Source organism: Gambusia affinis, linkage group LG06, assembly GCF_019740435.1.
Source record: "Gambusia affinis linkage group LG06, SWU_Gaff_1.0, whole genome shotgun sequence".
NCBI classification, from domain to species: Eukaryota; Metazoa; Chordata; class Actinopteri; order Cyprinodontiformes; family Poeciliidae; genus Gambusia; species Gambusia affinis.
In genome coordinates this window covers 14,146,326-14,160,438 of record NC_057873.1, presented here as the reverse complement: position 1 = coordinate 14,160,438, position 14,113 = coordinate 14,146,326, and the positions used below count along the sequence as shown (strand labels likewise).

General features: G+C 37.7%; 1 protein-coding gene across 1 annotated transcript; it reads left to right on the top strand.

Annotated features, from left to right (window-relative positions):
• Positions 1–2,039: 2,039 nt before the first annotated feature.
• Positions 2,040–13,496, top strand: barx2 (BARX homeobox 2). Its single transcript, XM_044120281.1, has 4 exons — positions 2,040–2,522; positions 8,194–8,509; positions 11,164–11,248; positions 12,001–13,496. Exons 1-4 carry the CDS (start codon positions 2,336–2,338, stop codon positions 12,247–12,249), a joined length of 837 nt encoding a protein of 278 aa, XP_043976216.1. The 5' UTR covers positions 2,040–2,335; the 3' UTR covers positions 12,250–13,496.
• Positions 13,497–14,113: the final 617 nt, after the last annotated feature.

Sequence of the window (14,113 nt, the reverse complement as noted above, 5' to 3'; positions counted from 1 at the left end):
GAAGTTAAATATAACCAAGCTACATGATCAGCTCCAACGTTTGACCTTTCTATTTATGATGCTTTCAAGTCTTAACGTGAATCAGACTCCCATTCTTTCAACTTGACAACACGGAGTTAGTGCCAGGTTTATTTCTTTCTAAGCAGTGTCCCATCCACTTTTCTCAACACGCTTTAAAAAATGGCGCAGGTTTTGGGCGTTTACGGATGGGGTAAATGTTTGGCTTCACTCCCATCCCAAATTTAGCAACACTTGGAAACATGGGGCTTCATGTTGCAATCTGCCTTTTGCCTCAGATCTGTTGCTTAAAACTAACAATCAAACCTGGACCAAGTCTGCCCGACAGTTTTCATTTTACCCTCTCAATATTAAAACCTTTTTTTTTTAATACGCTTTCAACACTCCAAAGGGGTGTGTATTTTTTTCACCCTTTGAACCAAGCTCTCTACCTTCCTTCTAATCTGCTCTAGTATCCGATTGCATCCTGATACTCCCAAATCGCTCCAATAGAGAGTATCCTCTCTCCGGTGTCGGTAGGCCTACCAGGAAGATCCATATTACGCTTCTGACTGTGGCATAACTCTTCTAATTGGTTGATCTAGATGGCGTCTCCAGCCCTGGAAAGGCTGAATAAGATTAGGGGGCCACTCGGCAGCCGCTGCTGTTCGGACCTGAATAGAAGCGTGGCTCCTGAAATGATCCCACTTCTAAACACCCCGGGAAAGCTATCCGCTCACTGCCTTTGCAGGAGCCCCGCAACGCAGATAACAAGTGACAGGATTCCTTCAAACAGTGCTTCCTGTTCCAAGGGGTTAATGCATTGTCACAGATAATTTAGCTTGAATTACTGACCAAAATACTCGAGGAAAAAACCCACAAAAACTGCCGTATTTTTTAATTCCACTTTTTTCCCAGCATGCTTTTAAATTTGCATTGTTTTTTATTTCTCTTTATCTTAAGTACTCGTGCTATTAATTATGTATTAAGTTGTTTATATCAAGTAATATTTTGTCCTCTCAAGACTATTTCGCGAAGTCTACAAGCAACTTTACCGGTAATTTGAGGGAGAAATGTTTCTCCTTTCGGACAGCCTCTTTCAAGTCTAGACACATTTTTAGGCTTAGGCATAAAATGATTACGATGACGAAATTATTATTATTATTATTATTATTATTATTATTATTATTATTATTATTATTATTATTATTATTATTATTATTATTATTATTATTATTATATTTCTACCATTGTTATAGTTATTGTTGTTGTTAATATAAGAAGAGTAATAGATATTTCACTTCGGGTTATTTTGTATAGTCTACTTCAAAAGAAAAAAAAGGAAATGGAAAATATTTTAAAGATTTAACAAAGATAAGTTCGGGTTCGTTCAGATGCGCGCGCAATTACTGATTGGTAATAAATTACACTTGCCGCAATTTCCGTGGTGAGATCATTGGGAAGAAGGTTTAAAGTGGTAGTAAATCAAGTGGCAATTATAAAAACAACACGAACAGTAATAATAACAATAATGTAATTCTTATTTTATCTTTATTATTGGCTAACATTATTTTTCAACAAATTATTTTAATAATTGCACAATTACAGGGAACGAAAGAAAGAAAGAATTAGTTAAATTAAATAAACACAGGTAAACAGTCAAAAAGAAATAATATTTTATCACATGTGGATACTTGAAAACTGGCCTGATTTATAAATTATATATTCCATTATTAAAAAAATAGACTCATTAATTATTTCTGTTATATATTCAGACTTGGAATAAGACAAACAACGCTTTTATTAGAAGTGGCAGATTTCTGGAAACTCACGTTTATTGAAAATACCTTACAGTTCCTTCACCTTTGAATGTTTTATTTTCGATCACGTTGTCAAAAATATTAGTTTATAGGACATATTATTTGTGCTTAAGTTATAATGCACTCGATATTGTTTAGTGTATGTGTATAGAGGGAGGTGGAAGTGTTTGGGATGTGTCCTTGTATATGCATGTGTAAGAGAGAGAGAGAGAAAAAAAGAGAGAGAGAGAATAAGAGCATTGAGATGAGTACACGGATGGTTTATATAGCAGAGGGTGTGAGCGCAGCGCATTACCACTGAGGCGCCCTGCGCAGCTCAAATTGAAAGCTGCGGATCTTCGCCGCCACACATTCAGGGAAGAAGAGCAAAAGCCGCATTTTCAGACATAGATAATGACTTCTCTAAACGCATGAACTTCTGTACTCGTATTTGTTCCTGACGTTTAAACCTACAGGCTCAAACATACTTAGACAGATTAAGTTGCGTACCAGCAAATAGAGCGCACAGGGGACACACCATGCACTGTCAAGCCGAGTTGAGGCTCTCCTCCCCCGGGCAGCTGAAGGCGGCCAGGAGGCGCTACAAGACTTTCATGATTGACGAGATCCTCTCCAGAGAAACTTGTGATTACTTTGAGAAACTTTCTCTGTACTCCATGTGTCCTTCTCTCATCGTTCGACCAAAGCCTCTTCATTCATGTTCAGGTAAACCTACTTAAATGCAATAATTGCTCGACTGCAAATGTTTTCTTTAAGCATGGAAACTCATATCTTGAATTTTTATAGTTGCAGTTTATTGCAAACTAAAGTTATACAATTTGTACCTTGGGTGGATTGTCTCGTTCAATTTTGTCCGAATGAGACAGGTGAAACAGGATCAAAATGCAATAAAGTAGGTGTTGGTGATTGTACCGCTGGCCTATTTAAATTAATTGAGGTGTTTTGATTTCATAATTATTTTTTTCACTAATCTTTGTGCGCGTACGGCTGTGTCTACAAATTCAATTTTAATTTCAATTAACAGATTATATGCATCATTTACTAAATTCATTATTTCACCATTATGCGCTTGCATAATTGTTTTATTGCAGAACTAACAATTTTCACGGATAATTTATTGTTTTTTCTTAAACTCTTCCCCAGAGATTTCCTCACTCCCCGCTTATCTCCACAAAGCGTTCAACGCAGTAAATCAAAGACAAACGGTAGAGTCAGACAGCGTCAGTGATGCTTGAGGGCTTTTGTTGAGAGCAAATGATAGATGGCCCAACTGATAAGCGGCGCAGCTGAAAAAAAAGTCACCTAAGAAGGCAATGAGACAGAAACGCAGAGCGCAGGTCAAGTAAAAAAAAAAAAATCTTAACCACAACGCTGTAACCTTTGATCTACCGGATTGTGTTTGCTTTGGTTAGTATGACTGTTGTGTCAAGCTCAAAGGCCTTCCGTAATGAGTTTTGGACATTTTACGCATAGATGGGTGGTCTGCTGTTGGACGCTGATATGTTGCGTACGTGACTCGGTGCAAAGATGTTCGCAGGAAACGTGCAAGTCAGTGTGAGAAGCACCTGCAGGACACTGACACTTGAATGAAATCAGATAAAATTCTTTGTTACTCTTATGTTGTTGTTCTTGTTTTTCGTCTGATAATGTATCCTTTAAAAATAAATTCAGATAGATAGATAGATAGATAGATAGATAGATAGATAGATAGATAGATAGATAGATAGATAGATAGATAGATAGATAGATAGATAGATAGATAGATAGAATTTTATTGGTTGGACATTGTTTAGAAAATGCAAACAAACTCAGCCTTTTTTCTACTATTCATTAACATAATTGCTCTAAAGTCTGAAATAATAGCCCCAGCAATCTGATGATGACAGCGCTGTCGCTGTATATAAATAGGGAGCAGTAATTCCTTCATCCGTCTGATATAGCTTGGTAATGCTTGAGGGCACTGTGACTGACTGGGCTTCGGCACCCCCTCTCTTCAGATGTATAAAGTAACCCGCCGCCACATATCAGAACACTCTGCGCACCGCTTATTTGTAGCTGCAGGGGCGTGTGAGGCACAGTATAGTCCCTAGCATCAATGGCTTCTAATGCTCGATATAGAAGCTCGTAACCTTTTTAGAACCCTTTGGGACTAAAGAGAGGTGAATGGCCTCTGCATGTCAGGAAAAGTTGACTTCTTCATTAAAAAAAAAAAAAAGATGTTATTTCATCCTACTGCCAGGGGAGGCCGCTGAAAGACAGTCATGCCAGTAACGCTGTCCACAGAAGTTGATAACAAGATAAGTTTTGCGTCGTCCATAATGTGTTTCTCACCTATCAATCTAGCGATCTTTTGTGAGGTACAGTATCTTTCTTTCATCGTCCTTGTCTCTTAACACACACAGGCCTACTTTATAAGCAAAAACATTTGCTTACAAAGTCACCCATGGGCTTCACTTGTGTTGCCTACTGTTACACCTGAATTTCCCTCCTGTGTGACAATGAATGTTATTTTGGTTCTTCTATTCTGTTCTATTCATAAAACCTGACTGCGATCTACTCAAAGCTAAAATGCCTCTAAGCCCACTTTTGTATTCTCCGTGCCAAACCCACTTTGAAATAAATCGACTATTTAAAAGCAATATATTTTGCCTGATCGCATTACTTCATCACTTCATAACATAAAAACTCATTGGACTGACTAGCACAGGACTAAAATAATCAGGCAAGAAACTCTTTATTTTCCTCTCAATTTTTTCTGCATAAGCTTATAATGAATTCAAGAAAAGTTATTTATTTTTATTTGTTTTCAAGCTATTGACACAGCAGCAGAAATGCTTAAATTATCTTGAAACACATGTGGCAGACTTGCTTTCAAAATCTGTGCAAATCATGTTACGTGCGGTTTGTCCTAAATGAAACAACCTAGCAGTTTTTAAATTTGTTTTTCTCTTCATTTTTAATTATTTAACTGAAAATACACTCCCATTTAAATCAAACTCAAAAACTATAGGTGGCATTAGTTAGCCTATTGTGCTTGTTCTCTATTTGTTTCATTCTTAATTATTCATCAGAGGGTTTTATTTGTAATTTACACTGCCACAAAAATCTCTGATATGTATGTTGAGAACACCACATATATTTGCAGATTATATATGTAATGCAAACTTTGACTGCTTGTGAAAGGTAATTCAAAGTAAGTTATAAATTACCACATAAAGAACGATGTGTATTGTAGAAAGAGGACGAAAGAGTGAACACTTGGAACTTGACAACTTTGAGTGCTTACCGCGCATTACACTGGATGTGAAGAGATCCAGCAGAACACAGAGTGAAATCAATCAAATACAGAACCTCTTAAAGGAATGTAAACAAATTGGTACCAAAATTGTTAAAGCTGATTATTATTCCTTTTACAATTTGCATCCACATTAACATTCATAATGGCTGAGTACATTTTTGGATCACAGATAAGATACAAAGCTTGTAGCTGGAATGTTTCCCCTGACTGATGTTCATCATATCTTATCTAAATTGTATTGCTAAGAAAAAAGGTCAGTGAGACAGGATGAAAATGCTTCAGAATCTGTTCCGGAATCTCGCATACTATTTACTTAAGTCAATGAACTCAGGTTTTTTTTGTGTGTGGATACCAGGTTTTTACTTCTATTTTTGCCATCTGGTGACAGTAGTTTTGATTTGTTTTTGCACTATTCTTTAAATTATTGTATTTTTGTGAAAAAAAAATTCTCTGGCTCTTTTGATGGCAATTGTATTTGCTCATACTACTTCAAGTTAGATCTCTGTCAATGTAATTTTCTCCTTCTATGTGTACATTTGTCAACCTGTTGCATGGTTCCAAGTTCTCTTGGAGACCCCAGTGCCCTAAGCCCCAAAGTTCTCCTCTAGCTGCCTATGAATCAGAGACAGTAAGGCCTGACCTGGAGCCTTAACAGCAAACAATCTATTGGCACTTTATGATATTTCATTTAGAGGCCCATCTATCAGCACGACCCAGGGCAGAGAGTGCTTAGTGGTGTTTTCTGGCAGAGGTGAGAGAGCTTAAGATCAACTGTGTGTAATCTCACCTGACAGCATAATGACAAATATACATAAAGAGCAGGAGTGCACAGAGCACAGTGCATAGCTGGCTTGGACAGAGCTTACACGGAGCCCAAAAGAGCAGAAAAGAAGTTTCATCCCATCTTAAGGCTTAATCCGCCACAGACAATAAACCCACCCATTAGGGATAAAGTTGACTCGAGGAGGCCGATAACGCCCATGTCAACATGTAGGCGAGTATGCGCTCACACACACAAAGACACACTCTTCCATCTTCAGTTGAGGATAATGTTTGACAGGTTGTCAGCTCCCTGCCATTAAACCATTTATTGTTGCCATCAACTCTTTCCCTGCCTAAAAGAAATTGAGCAATTAATCAGATCTGAAAGTGGTTTATGCTACAGGCTGATTTCTGTTTGACCTGTGTGCACAACGTGTTGAAGAAAGAACCATCTTTAGTTGAGCAACCTATCCTTTTCATATCATTGCTAACCACTAGATCTTCTGAATAACAACATTGCAAGCAATTTTTTAAATGAAGAAACACCTGGCTTTCATAGTAATGCTTAACTAGCTGCTCTTCTTAAGCTATTATTAGCAGCATTCTGTAATGGTTACTATAAGCACTTGTTCCATTTCTTGCATTCCAACTGTGATTATCAGAAGGATCCATGTGCCTTTGCAGGGGGCTGAGTTGCGTTCCTGCAGCTCCTCAAACAGTTTATTTGTAGACTATTGACAGGACACCAACGCTTGTCAGCAGCATGTCACTGAGCTGGCCTTGCCGCCAGTGGAAAGTCACCACGAGGACTGACATTTCTTCCTGTGTTCTCAGTGTTCTTGTGATGGGGTGGGTGGGAACAGGGTGGGGTGGGGTAGTCCAGAGGCATCCTCGAGCTCTTTACTGACAGGAGATTTCTTCCAAAGTGTGAGGACAAAAAAAAGAAAAAAAAAAGAAAAAGAACACGAAGCGCAGCTCTTCCTCCAGGTAGACATGAGTCAACGTGGAGCCTTCCATTCTATGAATTACAGTTCGCTAAATGTCAATGTAAAAATTTTCTCCTTTACAAATGAGTGCAAACGTTTTAGTCAGATGATTTATTAGTAACATAAACATGGATTTGACTTATGGAGAGAGAAAGAGTGACAACATAAATGGGAAGGCAGAAACGCAATGCAAGAACAGACAAGGCGTGAAAAGGCAGCTTCTTGTTCAGGCTTGTTGCAAACCAGCAATCTAACATTGAAGGGTTAGTGGTGACCTCAGCGCTTTACCATGATGTCATGATGAGCCGAAGGCAGTGTCTGATGTGTGTGTGCGTGTGTGTGTGTGTGTGTGTTTCTCTGTAAGCAGGGTAACTGTGGCTACCTGCATGCAGTCATTTTCTTTCTCATTACTGATAAGTACCTTAAGTAGAATTAAGTCTGAATTTCCGAAACAAATGATGGGGACAAACCTCTGCGCTCACTGATCACTGCTTAAGAAATGTTTTTTATTTTGTTTTTCTTAAAAGAGTTTTGTTTCTCTGAGTTGAGAGATAATACTTTTTAGAAGCACTGCAAGTGAGAAAAACCAACGATAGAACACAAAGTCCAGGTCTTCAACAGACACTGGGTGTCAAGCGAAATCAAACATCCAACTTTTATGTTTTATGTAGTACTCTATATTTTTTTTAGATTTCCTAGTTTGTCCTATGTGAGTTCATGCCACAAAAATATGAAAAGCCTAAAGCGAATTTTACCCTGCAACCTTCAGGTCTCCATCTCTTCTGCCTTGGCTGCAGACAAATGTTACTATTATTGATTCTAATGTCTGCAGTTCATATGGTCTCATTTATAGAGCTATAGGTTAATTGTATGGAACTTTGTACAGAGCTGGAAATAATGCAAAACAGAGGAAAATGTAAATACATGAAAGCTTTTATTTAAAATCATATTTTAGATCTTACAACAAACGTATAGTATTCTGTAAATGTGTTCATTTTGTGCTTAGGAAACTATTTCATTTTTAACAGCCTTTGAAAAACTATCCTTACGGTTCAAAGGTTCATTGAGTGAGTGTAAAACAGCGCCTGCGTCATGGGATCGCGGCCCTCTACATACAAGAGGTCAATTCCAAAGTACTTTTTGCAGTGACACAATGAAGCTGTCTGAAAAATTACAGCCAGTCAATATTGCCGCTATCAAAAGGTGACTGGGGGTGGGGGGGGTCTGAAAATTTACAATTATCCACAAGGATGTTTCATGTAATTGCTGAACTTGAAATTCACGTTTTCCCACGTGTTTTTGAACTCCCTCAATGTCTGTGCCATTCCAGGTTCGTCGACACTGCGTTCCTACCCGCTGCTCTCGGTGATCACGCGGCAGCCGCCCAATGTGCAGCCCCACCTGCCACAACCGTCCTCCCCGGGCACAGTATCCTCGCACCTGCCCCTGATGTCCCCGCAGCTCCCACGAGCGTCTGAACCCTCACCCAGCCAGACGCCCCTCAGCATCAGCAGCGAATCAGAGACAGAGAGCTGCACGCCCCGCCTGAAGAAGCCCCGTCGCAGCCGCACCATCTTCACTGAGCTGCAGTTGATGGGACTCGAGAAGAAGTTCCAGAAGCAGAAATACTTGTCCACACCTGATAGGTTTGCAAAGTTTCTCACATAAATTGTCAGATTAGTGTTGATGTATAGTACCATTTTTTTTTATAATTATCTAACAGCCTGGAAATTATTTATTAGACTACACCTCATAGCTACCAAAAAGATTGTTTGCCCAAAGATGGGAAGAAAGGACTCAGCTAAAAGGGCAATTTGAAAGTGATCTACAGGTATTAAACAAGCCTAATGTGCTTGATACCAAAGCTATATAAATATCACTCAGTGCAAAGATTTTGACAACCTGTGTACTTTATTTGATCGAGAGCGCATTTTCAAAAGTTCTCAACAGGCACGCTTGCTCAAAACATTCACAAAGCCGTAAATGCACTTATCAAGCTGTAGTTAACTTAACAACATAATTTGTGATTTGTCCTGTGGGGGTTGTCTCATTTAATATGAATCCACTGGAGCCAGAGCATTACCTCAGTATTCTAGTTGAGACAAGAGTTAACGTTTTAACCCTGAGCACCTTAACAGCAAGAAAGCTCCACTTCCTTGTTCGCAAAAAGGAGGAACAGCGGCCAACACAAGCAAACAATGATGTTTTACACAGATTTACTGCCAATCATTTAACTTGTGCAGGTGTACATTAAGGGTATTTAGTTTTGCACATAGAGGTGAAGTAATCTATATGTTAATATGTATGTCTTTTGTTCCATACTGTGGAACATAAGACTGACATTAGGTTAGAGCATATTTTCCAGTCACATTATGCACTTAACATTTATATTTAGCCTGCAGGCTGCTTTTCCATTTTAATCACGAATGGGATTAAGCCATAAATGTTGTAAAAAGCTTTCCTGCACCTGCACAGAAAGAATTTCAAGCCATTTTAGTGCACCCCAGATCCAACAATTTTATTTATTTCACATACATGGTTCTAATCAGTGGTTCATAAAAGCAAATAAAAATGTAAAAAGCTGATGTGACACTAAATAGTCATGTGCATTAATATGCAAAGAGAATGTTAACAGCAATGTAGCTCTGTTCAGGCAGGGATCGCAAGTTATTTTCAATGATGTGGCGGACCACATCCTTTTCAAAAACAGATTTACATATTTTGGAAATAGCAAGTATACTATTTGTTTTTCCGCACACATCCTCTCCTGCAATGTATTATTGAATATATCACACTGACTTGCCTGTAGCTGCTGGAAGGACGCCATCTTAAAGCAGAAACCCCGAGGCAGAGCACAGCTCAGTGATCAAACCAACCATCCGTATGAATGGCCATGCCAAACTTTAAAGTTCTGTCAAGATATCTGACTCTAACACAGTGTTAGGAGTTAATTAAATACCCAGATGAAGCAAAAACATCATCAGAGAAAATCCCCCTTTTAAAATGCCGCATCAAAGGTGTGGCATGCTCCATGCTTGGGTTTATTGTGATCTAAAGATACATTCGCTTTTTTCCTGTTTTCTTGGCATGGAGCCTCTGCGGTCGTAAGCTCAAGCTATGTGTGAGGGCAAGTGTAACCAAAATCCAAAATATTCCTTAAAAGACTTAATCACTTGTCATTGCACCCTTCATGATTTTACGAATCATTAGATTATATTAATTAGGGTTTTGCTCATCAACCCTGTCATCATTTCCAATGTCAATATTTTTATTAATATATTTTGCAAAGCACTTTGTGAAAATTGTGCAAATGGAACAAAACCAAATCCTTGAAGTTGCCTGAAAGGAGTAACTAACATCATTTCTGAGTGCATGGTTTCAGTCCTTCTATAACTAACTCTGAAGAAATATTTTCCTTCATCTTCTATTGCTTGTACTTTACCTCCAATTATTGACATGCTGTACATTGGTTTATGTTTGAAAACCATGTTTGATAGACATTCTTTATGTATGGTTTAATCCAAATAGTTTAATGAATTTAAAAAGTTTTCTTTTCTTCCTTTGGTGCTGTTTTTTAAATTATGCTAGCTCTTTATTTCATGACTTGGTTTCCACTTTCACCATCAAGTGAAAGTTGGGTGGCTTCCCTGAGAGTATCGAAAAACCTTTCATCTGACTGTCAGATGTCTTTTTGAGGAACAGGAAAGAGGAAATCCCACTTAAAAATTGATAACCTTTCTTCTCCTGTAACACAGGGTCTCCTTGTTAACTATATCTGTCCCTTCCTGAGGTTTTGCGTTACACATTGCAATTTGTCATGCATCACCACATGTGGTGGATGAATTTTGAACAGCCCTAATCATACGTATGAATGGAATTCTACTCTCAGTACAAGCATTAAGACATATGTTTTGTTTGTAGTGTGTACTGTGTTGGATAACTGAAGATTTTTATACTCAAGACAAAAAAAAAAAAAAGTGTTAGTGTGAGCTTTTATACTCTACAGTCTATATGGAGTAATCCAACAAAACAGGAGGTTAAATTTGGGCCAAGGAAAAAAAACCCAGCAATATTTCTTTGGCTTACAAAAAATGCAACTTTTATATATACTGAAATATTTAACCATACCAATATGATGTAAAGCAGTTTTTTCCGAAATCTACCTTTTTATTTGCCCAGCTTATCAGAATTTGTTTTAGCTTATTTTTTTCTGCCTAAGAAGTCCAAAAAGTACAACAAATATCAGCCTGATGTGCATTTCATTTTGTTTTAATTGTTTTTTTGTTTTTTTTTTTTTCAGATTGGATCTGGCTCAGTCCCTGGGGCTCACACAGCTTCAAGTGAAAACATGGTACCAAAACAGACGTATGAAATGGAAGAAAATGGTAAGACTTGCATATCCAAGCACAATCATTGAACATTTAGAATTTTTTCCCAGTAGACTGCTAAAATAATTGTGATTCAACAAATATTTATTTTCAAATTGGATCTAATGTCATTATACTGCTATTCTGAATATACCTAACAATGCTGAAAGTAATTTTGATTGTGCATCAGGATGATTAATGTATAAGTTTTCTCAGCCATTGCATAAGGACAGCATATGTTTCTTTTGACATGTTGTCACTGTCTGATATTATTTTATTTTGATATTTATTAATCTTAAAAAAAATCAGATGTGCTGGAAACAACTTTGGAGCGTTATTGACCTAAGCTACAACAGAAACACAGCTCAAATTTTCAATAATGTGATATGAAATCCAATTAGACATAAATATAGATATTAATAAAGTGGATCATTTGCTCTTAGGAATTGCATCTATTTTTAGTATAACTATGGCCATTTTAATAATGTGAGCAACATGTCATGGGTAGCCATATGGCAGGAAAAGAAGGTGTGGAAAGGCTAAGCCTTGACTGATGATGATTGTGGTAAGAGCAAACACTTTTGTAGAAGGGTCAACAACACAGGGAACAAAAAAAGACCTGAAATCGTTAAAGATGAATGAGTGCACAAGGCCAAGCAAGCGGCAATATGTCTTCTCTTAATTACTATAATAGCAAGCATTGCCTTTGACTCCTGCTGCCATTTATTACCGGAGCCCTCCACTAATGTTGTCTGTGTGTTTTTTTCTAGGTGCTCAAAGGAGGTCACGAGGCCCCGACCAAGCCCAAGGGAAGACCAAAGAAGAACTCCATTCCTACCACGGAGGAAATAGAGGCTGAAGAGCGAAGACTGAAGATGGAGGAAGAGGAACAGATGAGGAGGGCATCTGACGAACCTCAGGATCTCAGTTCAGAAACTCACAGTCCGAGCAGAGCAATCGAGGGATTGGAGAAGGAGCAGCAGCCGCTCCTAATGTCAGAAACTCACTTAGCCAGCTAAGCGAGAATAAACCAACCAAAGACTAATGCCAACCTGAAAACAAATAGTGCCTCAGGATCAGTGTACAAAGCTTGTTTGGTGTATAGAGTCGTTTGCTTTAGCAGGATGACTGGATGCACTTTGATCATGCCCAGTCAGTACCAATGCACCCATGTATGTTTTAGTGTACTGGAAAAAGTATTTGAGAACATCATAACACTAATACACACTGATTGGACTGATAATCTTACAGATGTTTTGGTCCATATTATAAAGGAGGGTCATTTTGTCAAACCCAAAACAGGTCAGTCAAGCTTTTATCGCAACATGATTACTATATCAAATGCTCAACTAGCTTGCACACACCTCTCAGCTTACAAAGCTGTCAGACATCCAACACTGCCTTACCATACTAAGTCTATGTGTCTTTGTATTAATAACCAACTGCCAAAATCTGTTAACATGTGCCTTGTTGGTTTCAGATGAAAGCTTTTATTTGTTGGTAATATAGCCATCAAAGACAGTATATTTTTTGAATCAAGTGCCAAAACTTGGAAACAGATTTTTACAGGTAAGCAAGTGAAACCTCAGCCTGCAGGTTTAAGTTATACTGTACAGCTTTGAGCCTCAAATGTTTATTAACTGCCAGTAAAGTTTTCATTTATATTTTTATTTTACAGCTAAAAAAAAATACAATTTATGTACGTATGTAAACCAAATTTTTTATCTGCTGCTTGAATTGGATTAATATACTTATTATGTATAAATGTTTCAGTCAGCCCCTGAACTATTCTTTTTCTAAGAAAGTCAGGATGATTTTCAGTTACGAGGGCACTAAGACTCTTAAGCTGTCATGATTCATTGAGGGAATAAATCACAGCCTGAGCCATAAATACACAGCAAATGTTGAACATTTAAAATCTCAGAGACATTTTCAGCCTGCAGGCTTTGCATGAGTACCCCAATCGGTATGTTAGACCTGCATTAACATAACACTGTCTTCAGTTGCCCCTTAGTGACTTCTCTGTATCCATCAATCTCTCTCTTGTCGAATACTCACTATTTTATGGAGTCACTATTTGAAATACAGGAGTTTATTTTTTATTTGTCTTTGTTCATATGAAAAGTGCAGTATTTTCAGATGTAAATTATGCTTGTCTGGTAAGATGTGTTGTTGATTTTTTTAGGTCTCCATAAAATTATTTTTGGTATATGCAAGTGTGTGTTTATGTATTTAAATGCACTGAATAAAACAGCTGTCATTTAAATTCGACTTGTTGTCATTGTGCTCCAGTTAACGGCCGTTTCAAGCTTTCTTTTTTATTTATTTTTCAGTTATCCGTACAAGGAAATGCATCTTTGAGTTGCCTCACTCTTTTAAGAGCTACTCGGCTGCATATTAACTTTTTATCACTTAGAAACTGGATCTGCCTGTTTGTTTTTGGTGTGTCAATGAAAACAGTTTGGTTATGAATGTACTTATAAGTTCTTTTGAAATGACTTTCTAAATGTGCTGTCATGTAGAGCAAATATAAATCAAACAAATGCAGTAGCTCTGACAAGTTCTAGACAGGTTAGTAACAAATGGAGTTTTTGAAGATCTATGATCAATAGCAAAAAAATACTGTAAATCATATTCGAGAGATCATATTTCAGAAAAACAGGCTATTAAGCACTTCATGGTGTGATGTTTATTTATTTATTTTTATTTAACATGCACAATTTGCAACATAGCACACCAAGGGGCTCCATGGTTTCCTTGGGTATGTGATGAACAGGCTCAGGTGTATTTTTAGTCCTGATACCGGACACGGATGATTTCTAAAGCAAACATTGTGGGTTAACATTGAGTAATGCATATTGTGCGTCGACACCTTGAGCAAAC

What these genes read in the sequence shown, in the direction of transcription:
- barx2 (XM_044120281.1), top strand. Translation starts at nt 2,336, where the DNA reads ATGCACTGTCAAGCCGAGTTGAGGCTCTCCTCCCCCGGGCAGCTGAAG. An exon ending in GCCTCTTCATTCATGTTCAG is followed by an intron (nt 2,523 to 8,193) that starts GTAAACCTACTT and finishes GTGCCATTCCAG; the next exon opens with GTTCGTCGACACTGCGTTCC. An exon ending in GTATGAAATGGAAGAAAATG is followed by an intron (nt 11,249 to 12,000) that starts GTAAGACTTGCA and finishes GTTTTTTTCTAG; the next exon opens with GTGCTCAAAGGAGGTCACGA.